At 36.6% G+C, this 23,815-nt stretch overlaps 1 protein-coding gene across 2 annotated transcripts in view; it reads right to left on the minus strand.

Annotated features, from left to right (window-relative positions):
- The window catches only part of negr1 (neuronal growth regulator 1), a 212,084-nt gene that overhangs the window by 139,525 nt on the left and 48,744 nt on the right, over positions 1–23,815 (minus strand). For both annotated transcript variants that reach the window (XM_028444489.1, XM_028444488.1), the window contains exon 2: positions 5,803–6,041. In XM_028444489.1, coding sequence (XP_028300290.1) covers positions 5,803–6,041 — 239 coding nt within the window. The remainder of the gene's footprint in view (positions 1–5,802; positions 6,042–23,815) is intronic.

Genomic DNA, 23,815 nt, shown 5'->3' on the forward strand with positions numbered 1-23,815 from the left:
TCCATGACTTTTCAAGACTGGAAAATCATTTTTTATTTTTTTTTTTAATTCCATAACTTTTCCAGGAATTTCCTGACTGTGGGGACCCTGTTAGAAAACAGTTGTTAAGGATTGTTTTGTGTGTGGTGTTATGACTTGAAAAGAAGAAAAATTAAAACATTTTATTATATTAAAATATTAGAAATTTCAGGAAACCCCATTTGAATTCCAGCGATGGGGTCACGACCCTAAGGTTGACAAAGGGTGCAGCGGTGGGGGGTACATGGCTTCAGGTTATATGTCTTAAGGGGTACGGGACTGTAGAACCACTGGGTTAAGGTAACGAACGACACTTAATGACAGCCTCCATGACACAATATTCGTGCTAATGACAGGTGTTTTGTCATATTGATGACAGCGTAATGTCAGTCTTATGTATGAAACTTAAAAGTGTTACCAAGTGTTGTTAGTAGCTCACACACAGTAACACCTCAACCAGTATCTGATTTTAAAAGCCTCACAATCATTGACCTTACTCTTGAAGTTTTTTGATCTAACTCCAAAGAACGTTACTCCAGAAGGTGCATAAATAAAAATCTAATTGTGGTATTATTCAATAAAATGTGTCAACAATACAAGGTATTTAGCAGGTCAAACTGTCGCGAGCATCTTACCCATAACTCCCACTAATGAGGAATTCTGGCCAAGGTGAAATATACAGTATATTACCCAGCTGACAGCTGGCACATTATCTCTAGTTTGATTGTGACCATATGGCCTGGGGTGAGATTCTGTCATTAACTCAAAATGTCTATGGTAAGGTTCCCATTACTAACCCCATCAAACTCATGATGACCATGTTGCAACCATTACAGCTTGCCAAGCAGCTGATTAAACTGAATCACTGTATGTTTAAAGACCTGTTGCACCTGCTAAATGTGTTTGGAGAGGAAGCAAACCAAAAGGGCTCTTCACATGGAGTGAACACCAGTGTCAACTCATCATTTTCTTCATTGTTCTCATCAGCAACACATATTTATCTAGACAAACCTTTCCAAAAACAAAATCCATCCAGGATGACTAAAACTTTGATTAAATTAAGTGATCTTTTTGTCAACCCATGTAAAAAAACAATGAAAATATTATTGATGACTAAAAAAACAGCAAGTAGTAAGGAAAGAGGATGGACACGTCGTTGGCAGATGTATGGATGGCCCCTTGTAATCTTTCAGCTGTGAGACTGTCACTGTAACTACTGAGCCACTCTGGTGCTTTGACGTGTTGACGAGTGCTGATGGAGCACTGTATTTGTACAACCAGCGTGGACGGTCATTGCTATTGCATCAGTTTGGGTGTATTCTTCTTACCATTGTATCACACAAAGGTCCTGTTTTACAGTTTGTATGTGCTGTGTCTGACTGTTGCATGTGATTTACCAAGACGACCAACACAGTCGATACCAAATTCAAGATCATTCGCTCAAAAACTAAATCAAATTGCCACTCAAAAGTGTGTTTTGATCTCCATCGTCAACACTTTTATTGACATTTTCAGCATAGTTTTGCGCATTGCATTTTGGGATGTGGAGTCCCGTAGATGGATGCATAGAAGTGTTTTTACTTCATCGTGATTTTTTGTGTTTCTTTGCCAAAACAAGGAGGACAGTGATTCGCTTGACACCATTTATGTTCTAATTTGTTCACATTATTCCCCGTGATATCCTCTCACTCCATGAGACGTTTAATTTTGACCAGATCGATGTGTATCTTTCTATGTAAACTGTAAAATGATCCTCCGCCATTGTTTTGCCACCAATTTCAGTCAGTGAAAACACCCGAAATGTGTTAGGAACTCACTTTGGCAGAGTTTATGGGAGCAAGTACAAGACGAGACTCCATATCCCACAATGCACTCAGGGTTCTCACCAGCGCTGTTGAGTGTAGGGGCTCCCGACGTTTGTAAAATTCCCTTACGGAGTAATGTCACCCCAATGTTCAGTTTTCAGCAACGTAGGGGGAAATTTCTGTTGTTTTTTTCTTTTATAATCGGTACCGTCGCAATAACTGTTGCACACAAAAGGGACTTCCAGGCGCACACGGATTGTTTCAACTCTTTTTAATCTGCATAACCGAGAAGTCTATTTAATACAGGTTTAATAGGATTTGCTCGGATGCTGCCGTCTTTACCTGAGGAGCCCTGCTGCCACTTAGCTGCCCCTGATCCTCCGCTTGGTAACCATAATCACCGTCCAATAAAAATAGTGTGCTTCAACCAGACATAGCATGTAGCATCACATGAAGATGCTCGTCATGTTTATAACCCTATATATGATCATTCTACATGCGCGCGAACGTATGTGAACACGGTTTGAAACACGTTTGGGGTTAAAGAGACATCGGCTTCATTCTGGTCGCACATGTTCGAGCCGTGTTCTCTCGGGGTGGGTTTCTTTTTTTGGCCAGATTAAAGCTCTACTGAGTGCATGTCTGTGTGTGTGTGTGTGTGTGTGTGTGTGTGTGTGTGTGTGTGTGTGTGTGTGTGTGTGTGTGTGTGTGTGTGTGTGTGTGTGTTTGTTCCAATACTGTCCCACATAATACCTCATTTCAATTTGAAAAGTCCGTCTTGGAATCAGTGTTTTGAATAAAATGTTATTTGTTGTCTATTCGGTGTCTGTGAGTGTTTATTAGTGGAGGACCAAGGATGAGTAACTCTCTAACTACATGCATCATGACCTTCACCAATTCAGCAAATAACTTTTAGCGTTAAAGTAAGGCTAGAACAAAGATACAAAATACAAAACAAACAAAACCCCGGCAATGCATGAAACTTGTCCAACAATGTCATAAACAGAGAGTTTACAGTGGAGATCAAAACAAACTTTTAAGCAAAAATTTTAAAATTTTACAGATTTTCCGCGAGCAAATGAGCAAATTAACTGATCTATGAGCTCTCAGCTACACTATGTCCTTATATAACTTTTTTTTTTTTAAATATTAAATACATATCGAGGCAAAGAAAGTGCATTTTTATCGTTTCAAGGTCAATTAGCACTTAGAGTGACTAAACTATAAGTAAATCAGGCCCTTTGTCAGAGAAGTATACTAATCAGGGATATATTCAACCTGTTTTCCTGTAAAAGGGAACGTGGTGAGTGAGTGAATTTCACTTTGGTTTCAAACTGTGTGGCAAACATATGGTATATTATAATACTGAACAATTCTAATCATTCAAAAAACAATAAATGCACAATATGAGCTAAAAAAATCCAGATAATTATTGAATTCATGAGGCAGTAGCAGAAAAAATTCAGCAGGGTTTTCGCCTTTGTCATTAAAACTTTAATAGAATATTAGAGACCTGAGAGAGTAAATGATGAACGAATATGTTCTGACTACACTCGCATTCACTTTAACATCAAATGTGAACAGTTAATTACAACCGCGTTCAAGCTTCTGATGGATAATGTCACCGCCATCTTTCTTCTGTTTTTTCAAAAGTGTCAGAGTATCGGGAGATAATAACACTTCAGATACATTTAATTATGGCTTAACAAAACAAATTATTGCTATCATAGGATCACATGCCAAAAATCATTTTCCATAAGCTCAGTCCATATGTCATCAGAGAGATGCCAGCTGGAGAATTTCCTCTGCTAGCACATTTCACAAACCACCGCTCACACTTCTTTGCCGAGTGTGCGTAATCCTTACCTCTTCTACTAATAATACACTGCGTGTGTGTAGGTATGAGCACTCAAACATTATGTTGTCCAGAAATGAATACAAACCCTTGCTCAGCTTGGAATTAAGCAATGTGATTGAATGTTTCAGTTAATTAATCCAGTTTCTGCAAGTGATTATTAAAACTCAAAGGAGAAGAAATATGTAAGCGAGCTACGTATATGTCCACATTTATATCTGTATGTACAAAACACTTGGAATTATACTTCACTCATACACCAGAATCACTTTGTAGTCCCCAAGCACTTTCAGTCATAACAACCAGAACACACAGCATTTCATCATGCAACAGGTTGTTTTTTTCAGTCCACTCTCAGATATGCAGTCAGATCAAACTGCAACACCTCTGTTGGATTGTTCACCCAAACACCATTCGGTAAAGCCAGTTTCGTTTACAGAGGTCCGTGCGTGTTTAATAAGTCCGTGTGTGTCTGTGTGAAAGTCTGCATATTTATGCTTCTATCCATCCACTATTTTCATTATATCCATGTCTTTTAAGGCTCTTATTAAATAGTCTCGACTGGAGTTCGGGCCGTCATCACCTTGGATTATGTCATCACCAGCGCGTCATCGCCGCAAGTCGCACATGCGCAAAACGACCCAAAGTAATTTTTTACTGACACGTGCACTCCATACAACTATTACAACATAAACAATTCACACATTTACGCGTTTTTATAAAACATACATTATTTACAGTCATATACAATTTACATATGTACATAAAGAAAAAAATACTTAGGGTATTAATACTTTAATCAAAAGATTTAAGGATTAAAAAGTTTCCACTGCTCTTCTGTCTTATACTCCATGTAAAGAGGTCTCATATTAGTCCATTTTATTTTTAAAGTGGTGCATGTTTTTGTGGCTTTAGACTCCAATTACTATTTTGTGTATAATCTCTTCCCTACAATATAAACAGGTTCAAAATATACCTATATTTTATATATAGTTTCTGTTTCCACTGTATCCAGAATAATAATAATCTTTCTCAACAGAAACTGTTGATTGATTTGTCACATGACTGCTCCAGGGTTTGAGTTTGTTTTATTTAGTTCCACATCTACCTGGGCTGCAGCTCTTTGTTTTTTAGACTGCTGCCAACTTAGTTGTAGTGTTATTTCAGCAAGTTTCACTTTTACAGTCACAGTTAGGGACCTTTGTAATTGAATACCCTAGTTACAGTACTGTATCAACTAAGTGAATGAATAAAAGTGGCCTGTGTAAAGGCGTTTTCAAATGAAAAAAATCTCCTGTGAAACCTGTGACCTGTTGACCTGCACAACTCAAAGAATCAGAATCGAGAATCGTTTAGAGCAGGAATCAAAATTAAGAATCGGAATCGGAATCAGAATCGCTGCGATGCCCAACCCTAGTCACTACTATTACTACTTCTCAGAACACCATGACAAGCACAGTTGGACAGATTTCTGAGTGTGCCCTAACGCAGACCTTCTCTTAAACATCCACACGAAAGAACTCACTCACACATGCTGTCCCTTATAGGAGAAAAAGCCAAAAGTGGCCCATTTTGTGCACCCGTATGCGCCTATGTGGCATTTTGCATCAGCAGATTTAATCCTGAATAGCCTTTATGGTCAGACTTCATTTGAATTAAAATTACTGAGATTTATATCGTATATCGCCATTTTCAGAAAAAATCTTGAGATATGACTTTTGGTCCATATCGCCCATCCTACTACATTGGTATTCTCAAATTCTAGAAAACTTTATTCTTTAGCATCATATGTGTGGGAGGGAACCTTGTGGCTTGCTTTAGAAACAGAAGGGCAATGAAATCCTCTGAATACGACTCAAACATGGCGACAATCATAGAGACACTTGATGAAGTCAAAGACTGCTGTCATTCTGGTTTTGAGGCTGTATTCCACAACAATAAGAAATCTTGCTGGGTACAGCACCCAAATAGAAATACAGATTTACTGTGTTAACTAAGCTTGTAGAAATCATGAATTATGATTCAAAAACAAGGTACTGTGAACTGAACAGAACTCCCAAATAAGTTTAAGTACAAAGTGGACAAAAGCTGGCAAGAAAAGAGTACAAGGACCACCACACTCACCTTTCACAATGAGTTTGAGAAGCTTTGGCCGTGGGCTGCGTTCACTCTGAATCGAGCATGTGTATTGACCGTCATCACTTACGTCCACTTTCTGTATCTGGAGGCTGTACTCATGTTTGTCTCCAACACTGGACACGATGGACACACGCGGGTCCACAGACCACTTGTCATTTCCTGCAAATATGATGCTCGAGCGGTTCAGCCAGGCTCCTTTCGAGATCCCATCCAATAGGTAACACCTAAAAATGAAACAGGCAAGTCAGTTACATAACTTTAAAAGAATACCAAATGTATAATTCACTATGAAACCATTCACGTGTTTATGTAGTTGGTCAAGCATTTGCAAATGGTAAAAATGACTGAGTGCCCCTATTGATTTGGATAAAAGGTAAATCAACATATATTTCAGCAATCGACCAAAAGGGACAGAGATTGAATCCAGGAAGACAGTTTCACCCTTTTGGAACTTAAGTTAAGTCTAGAGAAAATAAGCAATAGGAAACATACAACAAGAGAAATATTGTCAACTTTTAAATAGTGATATTGGTTGAAAGTAACACATGTTGTTCTTGGATTTTAGGGCCGAATGACTGAGTGTACCATAGTTAATGATGGTATATTTATATTAAGGAAGACATATTTTAATTGTATTTATTTAAGTTTGCTAAGGTACTCTGTTACATTTGGGTTAGAATGAAACAATACCGCTTTTTTTCAATATGATCTAGAAGCTGCTTTAGCTTTGCAAGATTTTGGGAGTGTTATTTAACTTTCACACCTGCATTTGGCCTTTAAGTATTTTTCAAAATTTGTCTAGTTATCTAGTTTGGCTCTAAAGCTATTGTCTCAATGCCAAAGATATTACCGGTAGCAAAGCCACCAAGGAAACCAATTTGGCACGAACCACACATTCTCTTTATGCCAAGAAAGTGTCTGTCACTGAGGTGGGTTAAGAACAATAGTCCAGTTAGTACAGCTCTCATTTCACCAAAAGCTTTTGCCGGTGAGGCATTGTAACTCAGACAAGGCAAACAATGGAGAACGGATAGGAATACAGAAAGGCACAAGAGGGAAGTCAAGTTTCATCAGAAAAACCCACCTGAGCCTGTCAATTCTACTAAGTTTTTTTAGCTCAATAAGGCAACTACCACTTATAATCAAACTTATGTGGAAAATATTTAACACATTTAAGGTTTAAACAGTTGTTGTTTTTTGAAAATCTTCAATTCTTGATGGTTCTACATTCTATGACCAGAACTTGAGACCAAGTCTTACAGAAAGAAAGATGGGGACACTAAGTTCAAATACATAATAGACTAAACTCTAAATCTATATAAGCAGCCTGAATAAAATACTTGAGAGCAATCAAGAGAAATACTAATAATGATGGCATCTGTTTTGTTTTCTTTCTGACTGGTTCTTATCGCTTCAAATCTAAATTATACACAAGCCAAATAGAAGCATTACCGGTGGTCACACATTAACATGTCCAACTTGAAAACATACAAAGGTGAACTGGTGAGCAACAGATATACAAGTTAACATCTAAATAACACAAACTGTATTTCAGCTTAGATAACATTTCAAACATTTTCAGGAATATCGCCAACGCTGAACAAACTGTCAACTGTAGGCAAATTGGCCCATGATTCTGTTCTCTCACAATTCAAAAATGGAATATTTTAGGATTCAAATATGACTGAAGTACCTCCATTTAGAGAGCAGAGGGCTTCAGAGTGCTTGAATAAAGGCCAATTAAATGTGCTTCAACAGTCAAATGCAGCTTTTCTTAAAACACAACAGATATTCAATTTGCTTTAAGTCAGCCATTTGTATGCTGTTATTACAATTTGCTTTATTCTTAAAAAAGGTCCAACAAAAGACTTTAAATAATATTTTGTTGGGTAGTTTTTTCTATGTGGAGTGCTAGTATATGGAATGCCATTCACTCTTTCTCCTTCTTCTAGAAAAACTGATATTTGATCATTTTGTTCTTTACAGGTGGTTTATTATTATCACTCCACCTCCAGACATAATTAATGTTAACTAATCATCTTTACAATTTCTCAACAGTTGGAGAAGCATATGCCTCTATTGATATTTCTGTCGCAGCTGTTCCTTGTTTTGTTCACTGTGGCCACTTCCTTTTTATCAGTGCCGTCTTTCACATGATCGGCTCAGTGTGGCTCTTCTCAGCTGTTACCAGGACAGAATGTTTTGTCTCAATGAGTAAAACTAGCTCACAATTCACGTGTATACCCATGTTTCATATTGCCACATTCACCAGAATAGTTTAGTTTCACTATATAGCATGTTCTATCATAAATTATATCAGAAAACATTTTGGAGATTTTTCTTAATGCTTCACTTATTTGCTCAGGTGGACATTTTCTTACTGAAACCATGTTTTTCACAGAGCATTTGCCAGAACCCATATTTATTCAGTGTTGGGAATTCCTATTCTTTGAAGTGATAGCTTTGATCTTCAAAACATGCATTACTTTGTTTTATTTTGTTTACCCCCTTTTTATATATATATATATATATATATATATATATATATATATATATATATATATATATATATATATATATATATATATATATATATATATATATATATAATTGCAGCACACCTTCCTAAAGTGTTAAGAAAAGTCCAGCAGCACACTAATAAATTCAAAAATGATCCCATTGTAGTCAATATCTTCTTCTTAACAGCAAATCATCTTTTTTCTGATAACATCTGTCTCTTGTTTCCTCCATCCTCATACTGAAAGTTACAGGCTGTATGTGCTTCCTTTACTGCAGGGGTGTCAAACTCATTTTAGTTCAGGGGCCAAATACAACGTACTTTGATTTGAAGTGGGCTGCAGATTTTAGGCGAAAAAATTAGCAACTTGAATATTGACGTCCCCAAGTTTTCACTTTGACATAAAAATGAGACATAAAGTGACATTTTCTCTTCTAAAATCCATTGATTTTGTGAAGAATTTTTATTTAATTTGGGGAAATCATCTGAAATAATTTTAGGAAAATTTAAAATCATTGTAATCATGTGATAAGAGTATGGGAAAATTGAGGTATTGTGGAGTTTCATTGAACCTGTGTATTTAGAGGGGTTGAGATATCTACAAATTAATTATTTGGTAATTTACACAAAAAAATGTCTTTTCTGTTTTTTTTTTTACTTTCTCCTGTGGAATTGGAACTGCTTTACTGAAACCATCAACCACCTCAATGGACTTTCTCTTCTACCTAGCAACTCCATTCTTAGCATCCCTTTTCCTCACAAGTAATAATTTCTGCTATATAGGCATGACTAGGGGTGTTGAAAAAAATCCATTCTGTGATATATCGCAATATTATGTCGCGCGATTCTCAGATTGATTCTAAATGCATCCATATCTATTGTTTTAAATGTATTTGTTTTATTTTTGTAACCTTTTATTTAACCAGGAAAGTCTTTTCCACTGCAGGAGACATTGTAACTGCTCAAAGAAGTGCTCTAAAACCTGGGCATGTTGGCCAGCTTGTTTTCTCAATAAAATCTAAAAAGCATTTATTTGTTGTTTTTGGCATATACTGTACCTCAGTTAAGTTGCACTAAAGTCAAAGTTGGTTTAAAAGCCACAGGCAGATTGTATGTTATTTTTTTTTAAAATTATTTTAAGTTGTTGGCACATGGCATGCTAAAGCCAATGCTTTGAGTGTAAAATATGCCAATAAAATATATTTCATACATAAGGTTCTCATGAAGGTGTACAAATTTACAGATCAGTTGTTTCTTAAGTCTCATATTCATATATATATATATATATATATATATATATATATATATATATATATATATATATATATATATATATATATATTAAAACAAATCGCAATAATTGCCTTATACTTTAATATCGGGATATATTGTATCGTATCTCGTGACTAATGTATCGGATACGAATTGTCGCTAGATGCCAGGCAATACACACCGCTAGGCATGACCAAAAAAGCTCAGCCTCATTGAATTTGAATTTATTGATCATTTAAAAAGGAAAATGCACATTAATGAACAGACATGCTGTAAATGAGGTCAAAAGAGGCTAGTTTTCATACGGTGTCCCTTGCCAGATTTTAAAAGGCAACCTAGAATATAATAGCTATTAAAAACAGAGAGAATACAACATCTCTCTCTCTCTCTGTAATAATGAAATGACCACTTTTAGACTAATCAAGTAGAATAGGACAGGCTGGCACGCCACACCTGAGGGTCTGTTAAGCCATACTAGCCTTAGCATTAGCATTAGCATTAGCACACTGCCAGAGAACACCAGGGATGGTCTTCCATTGTCTCTGCTTTAGCCCACCACTTGCAGTGAAACACTGCTAAATGGATGCTGTTTAGTGTTATTTCTCTTACTGGAATTAAAATACATTTCAGCTCAAACTTCATTGACTTCCCACAATGCTAATTTGACTCGCTGCTGTTCCAGCACCTCACTTGCATACAAGACTGGCAAAATTAAATCTGTCCAGGGAAATCAATTATAGCTTTTTTGTTTGATGTGTAAATCAACCCTGGCACAAGATATTAAATTAAATTGTTCTTGATTGTCTAAGTTTGTTTGAAAGTAGCTGTAAATATCACATAAGCTATTCGTTTTTTTTTATTTATTTTTTCAGCATTTCAATTTTTTAATCTATCTGTTCATTTAAAAAAATGTTCATTTTATTATTTTCAATTAAACAAATGTTGTTACTTATTTTCCAGGTTTTACAATACTAGTATGTCATATATAAGATGAATGATTTCAAGCCATGCAGGCCAGTACCAGTGTGTGGACCATTTGAAACAGGGCTGCAAAGACTGGAGACATTTATTTACAGAATAATGTGTTTTTTTATTTTAATGAGTGTTTCGGATATTTTATTTTTGGAAAGACACACCACTTCTGCTATTGTGTATATACATCTCAAACCTTGACGTCTTTTAAGGAAGTGATTCCTACTTTCCCCCAATTTAGTAAAGTTTTAATACAGTAAAGAGACAGCTAATTTGGCATTCAGTAAGATCACTCAGGGTGTGCAGAATAGATAAGAAAGGTGTAGACAGTTAAAGAGTAAAAAGAGGTATCTTATGTACAATAAGTAAAAGCAAACATCTTAAGGGGATGGAGTTATAACAATTAGGAAATAAGAATAAATACAAATAGAACAAAAGTTAGAACAGACTATATAAAAACTATATACAAAAGACATTTTACTTTTCTTGGAATTTGGATTATTATTTTGCTATGTTACAGTTAAAATATTGTGGCCTTTTTTAATTAACTATCCAAATTTGTGCTGCCTCCGGATAGACAGAGCCTATATCAATGGCCTACATTACATTGCCTATTCAATAGGGAAGCACTATCTGTTGATGTGGTAGTTACATCGTTGTATTTATCTAACGGACTTGTCAAACATAATATTGCTCTCATGTGGATTAATATTAGAGATGTGAATCTTTGGGTGTCTCACGATTCGATTCCGATTCTTAAGGTCACGATTTGATTCAAAATCAATTCTCGTTTTAAAAATTGATACGATGCATAGTGTGTTAAGGCAAATTATGGCATTAAAACAATACAGTTTGTATAAGATAATTCTAAATAAACTGATTCCAATGATGTAATCACACAAAGGCAAAATTAAGACAAAAGGTAACATTTATTCATGCTAAACAAATAAAAACACACACACACTCCTTGTGCTGTCTATGTAATACATTGTAAGTTGGGGTAGCTGTTGTTTCCTGTTGGGATCGTGTCATAGACCGTAAAGGTCTGGGTGAGTTTGTGTGTTTTGGCAAAACACTGTTGCCGTAGTAGTCGGAAGTCGCCATCTTAAAAGCCCATGGCCTACTGGTCTCTAATAAGTTCTTGTATTTTCGGCTTGAAAAAACATTAACTTGGGAGTATGTTTAAATGTACTGTTTGATAACACTCCTAAGACTGTGTTTATGAAAGATAAGTATAACCGTTGTGTTATATAAATCAACCCTGATCGCGGTAAATGTTAGCATGAGCATATACATGGGTTTTCCCAAAGACGTTAGCATGGAGCTAGCGGATTTTTCTATAGTTTATTGATGAGAACACTAATATGTATTTGTATGTTCAGTCTACAGTGTTTCCTGACTATAAGCGGATCGAATGAATCAGTTTTTCTTGAAAAAAAAAATTAAAAATGTAAATTTGAAGTAATTTTTGAAGTTTATGAATTGATTCAGAATTGTAGACAATTAGAATTGTGATTCTTATATGAATCAATTTTTCCCCCACCCCTAATTATATTACACTTTTTTTTACTTGCTCTATGCTCTTGTTACAAGAACTGTATCACTCAGCAAACAGGTTCAAAAACTAAAAAGATGATCATACAATAGGGTGGTCAACAGCACTGTGAAATACAGTACTGTAATGTATTTGAACAAAAAAAGTACCCCGTACGATTTACCCACTGCATGATACAGAAAGTCGGGAAAAAACACAGCTTTACCTTTATCTTGTAGAAAGCAAAAGAAACAGGCACAGGAGTCGAAAACAGGCAGATGGTAAACAGACAACTGTGAAGATGTGTTAGCATAAGCTTGTATAAGAAATACGGTGGAATCGCCCGATTGGAGGGCTTTATCCTCAGGGAATAATGAGCTGAAGGGGAGCAGGTGTATCCATCGAGTAATACAGCAGGAAGGAAAGCAGGGTCCCAGAAGACAAGAATAGTATTAGAAACCAGGGCAGCAAGGAGGAGAAGCAATATATATTAAAATCCAAAAAAAGACAAACCACAGTAACAAAAAAAAGCTTGACATTAAGTCATGACCTAATGCGACTAGTGTTTTTATGAGGTTACTAGTAGTATCCACTGAGATTTGTCAATGATATATTGTATTTTCATGTGATGAAAATCGACTTTGATGTGGCAAAAAGTGTTCATACAAGAATTACAATCATTTTAACCACTGCTAATTAATGTCAAATATTTAGATTTAGCTCTAATAAAGGTTGTTTTCAAGCCTCATTATACGTTGATGTGTGTGTGAGTGTGTTTATTTGTGGAGCACACACTTTGTCATGGCCTGTGTCTCTGTGCTGCCATGCATGTGATGCCTTCGTGTGTGTCTGAGCACCTCTAAGTGTTTCCGTGCACTTAACTAGGTCTCCTGTTTGTGTGCATACGTATGTTTATTTTCATGACTAAGTAGGCTCCCTCACATCTATTCTGTTGGTACAACCGATGACGAAGGTATATTTAATATGCACTGTGTAATGACGGTGAAAACATGTTAATTGGGCGTAGTATATAGCAGGCTTCAGCAATGGACCATTCAGCCAACACTCTACATTTATGCTTGATGTAGTTGTAGAGTCATAGTGGTACCAAATCAATTATTTTAATATTTAGGACCACAATATCTAACTTACCAACCTGGTTAGTGGCTGTTACTGTAATAACATGTAATTTCACATAAACACACAATTTGTTATTATCTACATAATATCTTCCGGTGGGATGCTGTCTGAACTGTTTAACTTTAACTAGGGATGTAATGATTAATCGTAAGGCAGTTAAAAATTGATTCATAGGTATCACGGTTCACATCGATGCGCTGAAAATCGAATCGCAGTACTTTTTTTAAACAACAGAGGGCGCTATATATCCTCGTCTAAAAGTGTAGGCGGCGGGCAGAATCTGCTACTACTTTCTTTCTGGCCGCCATCTGATTCTTTACCCCTTTAGCAAGGAAAGAATATTTGTAATATTACGTGAATATCTGTAAAAGTCACGTTTTTCTATTAGCTCTGTCTGCTAGCATAGCTTCTCTTCTTCACTGCAAGGATATCTGCATGCCAAACGACCACTGGGTTACGAGCTCCCTCTGTTGGTCCACACAAATATCTGACGTAAATGCAGTGCAGACTGTTTTTTTTTAGCTTTAGCATTAGCTTAATTGCTAGCTTCAAATGCTGCATACTCAGCGGTGTGGTGGTTTATTAAATGGTGAATGAATTGGCGTTTTGTTTGCAGCTCCACAAAGACTCATTTCTGCGTTACAGCAATTACAAATTGAGATCCTTTGCTCTATTTTTTGTCATACTGCCGAACTGCCGACATGCTAAGCTAACTGTGCTCCGGGTGACTGTTGTTGTTATTAGGGATGTCCCGATACAACTCTTTCACTTCCGATATGATACCGATATTGCAGCCATGCATATCGGCCGATACCAATATCGATCCGATACGATATCAGCACAAATCATACATATTTTTATTACTTATTTTGTAGTGTGGAATGTTAAAAAAGGCTTGATCAAGTGATGTTACTCAAACAGAGAACAATGTGTTGGAGTGTGAACCACGGTCACCTATAGATAGAAGTGCTGGAGCGGACCATGGAACATTTTATCGGAGAGCTTATATCTGTGATTTTAGATGCAGTCCGATAAAATCCGATATTCGTTTTCTGGCTGATATCGGACCAATATCAGATATCAATATTGGATCGGGACACCTCTTGTTGTTATGCTGTGTAGCAGAGGCATGCGCAGCACACACATGACATGGTAGGTGGGGCTGTAGTCATCTCACAGCAGAAGGGGACAGGAGCTGACTTTAAGACCAACTTTAAGACCTTTGCGGAGGTAGAAAAGATCGACGCATCCCGCAAAATAAGGAAAATCGGCACCTTAGTGAAAGTTGCTGATGCAAAATGCCACACAGGCACATTTATTATTAAACAGCTGATCAATATGTGCCAATTTAGTCTTTTTCTCCTCTAAAGGACAGCACGTGTGAGTGAGTTCTGTAGTGTGGCTTGTTTTGGGAAAGGTCTGGGTTAGAACACACTCAGAATGCATCAAACTGAGCTTGTCATGCTGTTCTGAGAAGCAGCGACTCCAAAAAGGAGTATTTTAAAACAAAAAAAGCTATAAAAAAACATATATATTGATATAGGTGATATTGTCATTTTCTATATCACCAAAATGGAAAACTTGATATATCTTGAATCTCGATATATCGCCCAGCACTACTGAAATCTAAATCTCCTCAAGCCGTTTGTAGGATGCACACTTTATACACCACATAAATTCAGTGCCTGTGTCATCCCTCACCATATGGGCCTGAGTCTGTTTTTCCAGTTTCAAACATCAACATATGGTTTGTGTCTACATCTCAGTCAGGAACTTTCGTGTGTTGCGTTGTCACAGAGTTTGAGCCAGAATGAGGGCAGAAATGAAGGTACAGAACGCCACGCTCTTAATCCTCACAATAATCCTGTCGACTGTAGCCAGTGGGACACATCTGAAGCTTTACCGCTATAATCCACACCGAAGCAAAGCTGAAAATAACATTTAACATTACAAACACTGTGACCATACATCATGAAAAGAGTGTAAAAGCTATATCGAAATAACTTTGTGTTCGATCCTTTATGTCTTTTCACAGTATGGGCTGCTCGATTATAGAAAAAATGATAATCACGATTATTTTAATCACAATTGAAATCATAATTATTCAAACGATTTTTTGTTAACCAAAAAGTTATTAAGTTTTTGTACAAAAAAACATAAAATGTATTCTTTAAACATGAATAAAATCCTTCAAACTCTAAAATCAAAAATGTTCACTTTTGCACAAAACAAAACACTTTTTGCACGTGATGTGTCTTTGCTCTAAGTCTTCATCATCAAACCTAAAGTGTTCCCATATCAGATCATTTGACTTGCCACTTGTTTACCATGCGTTTCTCTTGCCATGTTTCAAGACTACTCGCAGCAACTTTCCTCGTGTTGGCCTGCAGGCTAGCGTTAGCTTTGAGGGGGCGGGGCGAAGGGGAGGAGCTTGCATGTGCGTGGATTAAACAACGGAAAGTTAGTATTTATATGTGTGTGCCAAGCTTGGTAGATGTCCGAAATAGTGGGTTTGTTTTATTTAGCAAATAAAACATACGTAAAAAAAAAAATTATATATATACATATATGTTTTTTTCGATTATATTATTTTTGTAATCGTTGGGTGTAATAATCAAAATCGTAATTGAATTTTGATGAGTTGAACAGCCCTGTTTCACAGACTGGCCTAAATATGGAGTAGAAAAGTAGAGTTAAAGAAAATACCTAGCAATCAACGCCTGGATGGTACAAGAAATAGTTGAAAATGATTGATTTATTATTCTGCGAATACACCGACCCTTTTCTTGCCAGTGCACATGAAGTGACCCATATTCATAAATCTATGCTTGAATGGATTTGTCTTGTTGCACATGCTTCGAAGCAACATCAGAGTTGAAGCCCTCTACGTTGTTTGACAGGAGAACAGCAATTTCTCATGTGTGAAGAATAGTGTAATTTTATTTCCCCACTGTTTTCAACTTTTTTACATATGGGACCTTTTATAAGCCCTTTATATCAACCTCAGCCTAAATCGACCCTGTTTTCACCAGTGAAACTCACACAGGAACAGAAAAAAAAAATCATTTTAAAGTGCTACACAAGTAATCTTTGGACATTATTGATTAAACTTCCACAGCGGTGACATTGACTGAATGATTTTGACTTCATGTAAATAAAAACGAACGAGGCTTAATAAGTACAGATCGAACGAAAATTGCCAGCCTCAAATCTGACCCAGATACAGAGAAGCTTTGTTGTGATGGTTGAACATTTTCAACCTCGGATATTTTACTCTCATGAACGTGTGATTGTGTTCTAAAAAAAACACTCCCAAAAAAAATAAAAAAAATAAGAGTACTGCCTACATTCTGCTATTAAATGTCACATTGACAACACGGGTTGACAAATCATTTTTATTTTCCTATTTACCAACAACATATGCCAAAAGTTATACTAAAAAAAAATTGTTCACCTGAGAATATATTTCAATAGGTAAACACGGTGTTGTTCGATGTCACTGTAACACTGACACTTTTGGGAACACACCAAAAAAACAGACAGTTGCTACCAATATTTCAGAAAACAAGCTACCTCTATATATCTAGGATTGTCTGATCACATCCACTTTCCACACCTCAGTATGATGATTTAATCACACATTCAGACATACTGTATAAATAGGTTCACAAACACACACACACACACACAAAAATCCTATCAGATCCAGGAGATCGTATTGAGACGTAAACCGTTATTTATTACACATGGTGCTTACTAATCAGTAATCACTAATTATATACACTGAAGTTTTTTTTAATTTATTTTTTCAAAGTTCAAGCATGTGGTAATCATATATGTTTGGCTTGAGTGTTCAAATTTAAATCAAACAGCTGCACTTCTTTGATCATTGAAAAATAATTTAAGATGCACATCCAGGATCTGCTGTCAGAACAAACAACCATATTATTATCATCAATGAAGGAGATTATAAAAAAAATTAATCAATTAATCAAATAAATACATTTAAATAGATAAACCAATAAAAACCTCAGGGTGTTAAGCTCTGGCCTTTCCATCGTAACGTTTGCATATACTTCTATGTGTGTGCGTGAGCTCCCACCAACAGTCCTAGAAACCCTGCACTCAGCCTCTGCTTGTCTGTTTAAATAAATCGAAATCTCCATCAAGTAAGTGCCCTATGTTTCCTGCCATCATTCTTCATTTCCATCTTTAATCCAAGACATTTCTTCAGTTCACTTCTACCTAAACTTAACTCAAAAATGTTAACCAAGATTTTTATTATCATTTATTTATTTCATTTGTTTTTTTTTTTACACAATTACCAGGAGACAAATTCTCATTACAGCTGATATCCGGAGTTTCTGAGAAATCTATGTTTATGTATGATTCTTTAGAAATGCGAATTCTTTATACTATGGTCAACTGCTGGTGGTCATTCATATATATTAATGTATATAAGTCCCTCCTTCGTCCTATAGACCCCTATACAAATGGAAACGATCGCTGAGTGCACCCAGCCAATAGGCTTCGACTTCCGATTTTTGAGTCTGTCAATCAAAGTGAAGGCGGAACTGTGCACGGAAACAAGGCCGTGTCATAACAGCAAACAGGTAAATATGATTTTGTCTCTTACCTGACCCATAGACCTATATTAATGCGACCCAATGCGACCTTGTTATGTTCCTGCGATGCTCATGTTGAAAAGTAGAGGCGTGGCTTCTGGTAGATTGGCAGTGGCAGTGGTAGGAAGTTAAATTGTTTAGGGCGAGACATCGAGACGTTTCTCAGAAACTCCAGATATCAGCTTTAAGGACAGTGTGAACTTGAAGAGTCAAAAGACACAGTCAGTAGGGATGAAACGATTAATCGTAAGGCAGTTAAAAATCGTAGGTATCACGGTTCGCATCGATGCTGTGAAAATTGAATCGCAGTACTTTTTTAAACAGCAGAGGGCGCTATCCAGAAGTGTTGGCGGCGGGCGGAATCTGCTACTACTTTCTTTCTGGCCACCTTCTACTCTTAAATATGTTCATAAATGATTCCTTACCCCTTTGGCACTGAAAGAATATCTGTATTATTACATGAATATCTGTAAAAGTCACGTTTTTCTATTAGCTCTGTCTGCTAGCATAGCATCTCTTCTTCACTGCATGATATCTGCATGCCAACCGACCATTGGGTAACCAGCGCCCTCTGTTGGTCCACACAAATATCTGACGCAAATACAGTGCAGACTGTTTTTTTTTTTAAGTCCAATTGTTAAGGCACAAAATACATTTTCAGTTGCACTTTTAAAAAGAAAAGGAACTATTATGTAGTTTTGCATTGTTTACTACAGAACCAGAATTTAAATTAATAGGCTTCTTCTTCATTTGTATTATTCCTTTATTTATTTCATTCAAGATTTATTTTTAGTTAAATTGCATTGTTTTTAATAGTATATCAAGGGATTCTTTTGACAATTAAAACTAAAAGGAAAATAGTACAGTATTTTCCCAAAAAAAATAAAGGAATATTTTTCAGTCATTTATGTACAGTCCCATTTTGTAAAATAAATCGTGAGAGAATCGTATCGTCAACCCAGTATCGTGAATTGAATCGTATCGGGAGTTGAGTGAATCGTTACATGCCTAACAGTCAGACTTAACACGGTCTGTGTTAAGGCAGAGAAATGTTTTTAATGCCTGAAGTCCTGAAATCCAAACACAATATGAGAGGAATGTATTTTAAACTAGGGATGTAATAATTCATTTTAACAAAGATTTAAATCAGAATTTGTTGTCGCTGATTCAATTCATGGATGATATTGATTCATTTAGAACGATTCAATCTGAAATGACTCAGTGACGTCAAATTGATTCAGTAACGTTTTAGCAAAGCTAATAATTCAACCAGTGTGACTGTGAATTCATATCTGGATACTGGACACTGGACAGTGCGAGATGTTTGCTACGTTCCTGTTTCTTATAAGGGAGTCAACCATAAATATATTATGAACACAGTAAACAACATTTAATGGCAAAACTTTTGACCGGTGCTTCCAGAACATTCCACATCACCGCCATTCTTTCTACTCTGCACTGGCTTCCAGTCAAGTTTCGAATAGACTATAAAATCTTAGTTCTTACTTTCCGAGCGTTACATGGTCAGGCACCCCAATATATCTCGGACTTGTTGTGCCCTTACCCTTCGGGGCGCAGTCTTTGGTCTTCAGGTCAGGCTCTCCTAAAGATCCCAAAAACTAAATTTAAAACCCAAGGAGTTCCAGGCTGTGGCCTCCAGACTGTGGAATAACCTGCACCAGTCTCTCAGGGAGCTCAACTGTGTAAAAAACTGTTGAAGACTTTGCTTTTCAGAAAAGCTTTTAGTTAACTGGGTTTTCAATGTTTATTATCCTTTTATGATGCAGCTCCTATGATGTATATGCACCCGTGTTTTATTATTCTATTATGATGTTGCACTTGTATTAATTTCTCCACAGCTCTGTACAGCACTTTGTGATTTCATCTGCAAAAAGCGCTTCATGAATAAATGACTTACTAAATTACTGACTTACTAAAATAATTGACATTTTATCTGAATAAAGTCCAACTCCTCAGTTTAAACTAACAGAACGTTAACTTGTCTGCTCTCCTTTTCAATACTCAATACGTATGTAATAAAAATACATATTAGGTTTACCTGAGTCTTTTTTCAACATTGAAAATAATACAATTATATTATAAAAAATGAAGAGCAACCAAGATCTGTTCAGTTTAAATGAGTAGTGGTTCAACCTGCTATTTTTCATTTCAACTTGATGGTAAAGCCTGAGGCTTTCTGCAGAGCTAACGCTAACAAGCTAACCCTGACGAACTAACGCTAGCGAGCTAACGCTACCATACCACAGCAAGCGACTCCTTTGGAATTTGTGCAAAATCCATGTTATGTTGGCAGTTACCTTTTTAACATTAAAAGCGCTTTTAAAACACATCCATATAAAGTCTGCCGTGTTTAAATCCAATTTGTTATTTCCTAGTGTCGATACAATCAACTGATTACCTCTTAAAACAATTGTAGATCAATTAGTGTCATCCAGAAAGCCAACTCGCCGAGCACAGATCAATGTTGTTAAATTGTAGAAATATAAATCGATTCATCAATCTAATGGATGAATCATTAAACCCGTATGTTAAACACATTGTTCTCCAACAATGTTTTGTCCTTAATGTCCGCTGCATTTACGCTGTAAACTATTACTCTCAGAAAGTTCCAGTGTGAGAGACAGACAATTTACCAAATTTTTTCCACTTAAGTTGTACAAAAAAAAAAGAGTCAACAAAGAAGCACAGTTGGATCCTCCTTGGACTTACTATTGCTGCTGTCTACCACCAACAGTGAGACACATTCACTGCAGCAAATGTCTTGGTAATGCACCAGTTGTGCGCCTCTAATGACTGACGGGAATGTGACATTCATTATCAATGAAATGGATTGTCTTTTCTATGGAAATCTTTCCCTATGGAGGGAGAAGAAGGAATTATTGTATGGAATTGCCTTGAAGAAAGTAAAGACGCAAATGTGGTGAATAAGTCCATTTCTGCTGTGTGTTACAAACGCAGAGATCAAACTGAGACAGGCTGTGGGTTGCTGACAAACCCTGGACAAGAGAATTAATGTTCACGGGGCTGTAATATTGCCTGGGAGCCTTTTAATTATGCCTCATTTAATTTCAAACAGGCCATTATACTGTATGTGGACTAAAAACAGAACACTCCATCACTTTGTTAACGTACAGTAGTAACATTCACTTCCAATATTCAACAAAATTATTCAAAGATTTAAAAAATAAACATTGAACAAAAGAACAAACAGATAATTAAGAAAATATTACACATTTTACCTAAAATATACTAGTTACTAATACTAATAATGCACTTTTAATACAGGATACAGGGTTCTTGCCAGCGCTGTAGAGCGTAGGGGTCCATGACTGGCCAACAATGGTGCCTCCTACGTTCACTTTTCAGCAACGTAGGGGGATTTTCTGTTGCTTTTTCCTTTTTTAATAGGTACCGTAGTAATAATTGTTGCACACATCGACACAAAAGGGACTCCCAGGTGTGCATGGGTTGTTTTAACTCTTTTTTTAATTTCCATAACCCAGAAACACATTCATCAGCTGCACCATCTATTTAATACAGGCGATCTGCCCGGATGCTTCCGTCTTTTCCTAAGGACCCCTGCAGTGAGGGGAAAAAAAGGATGCATAAAAAATTGTGATAATCGTTCGTAATAATCCTTGAATAATTGAATCGTAGCACCCTGAATCGAAATTGAATTGTGAGGTCCCTTAAATAGCAAACCCCTAAAAACACAGCAATAACAAACAACTTTAGCTTTACTTTACTAATTTGGGCCCTTAAAGAGTTATAAATTACAAAATTTTCTGCGCCGACAACACTCATTCGCGCACCACACCCCCTATGCTGTGAAAAATTCCTGGTGAGATCCCTGGGATATAAATAGATTTCTTAAATTAAGATGGCGTTTAAAAACATAAGATGTCAAATGATGATTTCTTCAGCTATGCTGCAGGATTCCCTCTCATTGGAGTGAGTGCGTACTGCTCAAGAAACCCCCTCTGTTCAGCTTCTTCGGACTAAATATTAATTAAAAATGAATGAAAATGAAATGCTATTAAACATGTCAAACATTATCATTTTAAAAATGAACGTTAACCGTTAAAAATTGATTATGACAGGATTATTATAACCCTGTCAGTTGAAAATTACAGACAACACCTCTGGTGTCAACATCTTTTGAAGGCATTCTCACCGTATCCTCAATTTGCTCACCAACACTTGAGCCTGTGGTTTATAAGCTCTAACCTTTGGCTTTACTAAGTAGGCCACAGCCACTACGGATCATGGTGCTAGAGTAGAGAGAAATATGCTACTTACCATGTTTACTGAAAACACAGAAAGTCATTAGTATGAATGACTTTGAATTGCTTTTGGCACAACACAGATGTTTCCTAATTCCATACCTTTAGAATTCAGCGGATACCCCAAACATAGAGATATGCCACATCTCAGATGAAACCCTCCAAGTCATTGAGAAACCAGTTTATCGTTCAAAAGTGGATGTTTCGAAGTGAGGAATTCACTCAATTGAGCGTTTGTCAATAAAACAGCATCAGATGGATGTTTTGCTGCATGTCTGTCAACACGCAAACTCTAAAAAACATACAGCATGGTTGAAAAATGACATTATTATCAACAGTCACTAGGACCACCCATGGTCTAAGAGTAGCATACAATGTACGATGCCAGTTGCTGCTCCGAGCTATAGCTTATTCCAAATTAGCTCCCTTTTCTGATCCAATATCCCATTCTCAGCTTTCTCATATCTGTGGGTTCTCTGAACAAACAAATGCTCCATTACCTTGCTGCTACACAGCAAAGTCCAGGACTAAATGAGCCTGAAATTGATCAGAAATACTCATGACAATGGTATAAAATTGATTGGTTTTTGGACTACTGGCTTAAAAATTGGGTTTTGAAAACTACAGTTTTCCTACATTTTAGTCTGGTAACATTCCAAAGACAAAGGTTTTTCTTTTTCTCTAGCATCTGCTTTTCAGAATCTTGCCACCTTTTTGAAGGTGCTCTGTTAGCTTTGTGTATTTCTGTTAGTGTTTCTGTGAGTGTCAGGGACAAGCCTGAACAGCTCAGCGGGGATGTCTGGCTCCCACGGCCATCTGGGCTCAGGTTCTTCTAATCCCCATCTCTCCATCAACCTTTCACTCTCTACACTTTCTGGTGAAGCTCTTTAACTTTAGCTTCTTCAAACACATATGCACGCCCATATAGATCATACACTTAATTTGCAAAGACAGCTAATAAGGCTCAGAATCTCTAAATGACTGCTGCACTTAGCAAGGAAACTCCACTGAGCTGAGGTTCAGTGTTTTGAGAGGTTGCACTGTGGGTAAAAAAAAAAGCTAACTTCAAAGTAATTTGAGAATAGAAAAAAAATGCAGGCGTAAACACGCAAAAAATATTAATAAATTGTTTAACGAGAAGACATAGTCATCAATATCCCCCGCCAGATTGGTTCTCATTATAACTCACAACCTTTTCCTAAATGTCCTAAATCTAATAATTTAGATGTATACATGAGAAAATATGATCACATCAGAATATAAAATTACTAATTATCTTAAACAATTTCTAAGAAAAGTTGTCCCCTTTGAAGATACCTCGAAGAGAGTAAAAACAAGTTCTGATGAACTACGGCCAGGCCCGTGGCCCGCATCGAATAGCACGCACCACGTTCCAGAGAATTCACTGAAATGTCAGTTCCACCGAATAAAACAAATGAAATTGTGCAACGTAAAATCTACGTTGAATATCACATGACTATGTTCCGATAAATTTAGAAATTACCGAAAAAGGGGGTGGGCTCTTAGGCCCCCGACCCCTACCCCTTTTAAAAAGGTCTCCTAGAGGATGTTGACGTCCGCTCATTGAATATCAATGTGAAATTACAGCCCAATTCAACAAGCATTAATGGAG

The sequence above is a fragment of the Gouania willdenowi genome, chromosome 4 (genome assembly GCF_900634775.1).
Source record: "Gouania willdenowi chromosome 4, fGouWil2.1, whole genome shotgun sequence".
NCBI classification, from domain to species: domain Eukaryota; kingdom Metazoa; phylum Chordata; class Actinopteri; order Blenniiformes; family Gobiesocidae; genus Gouania; species Gouania willdenowi.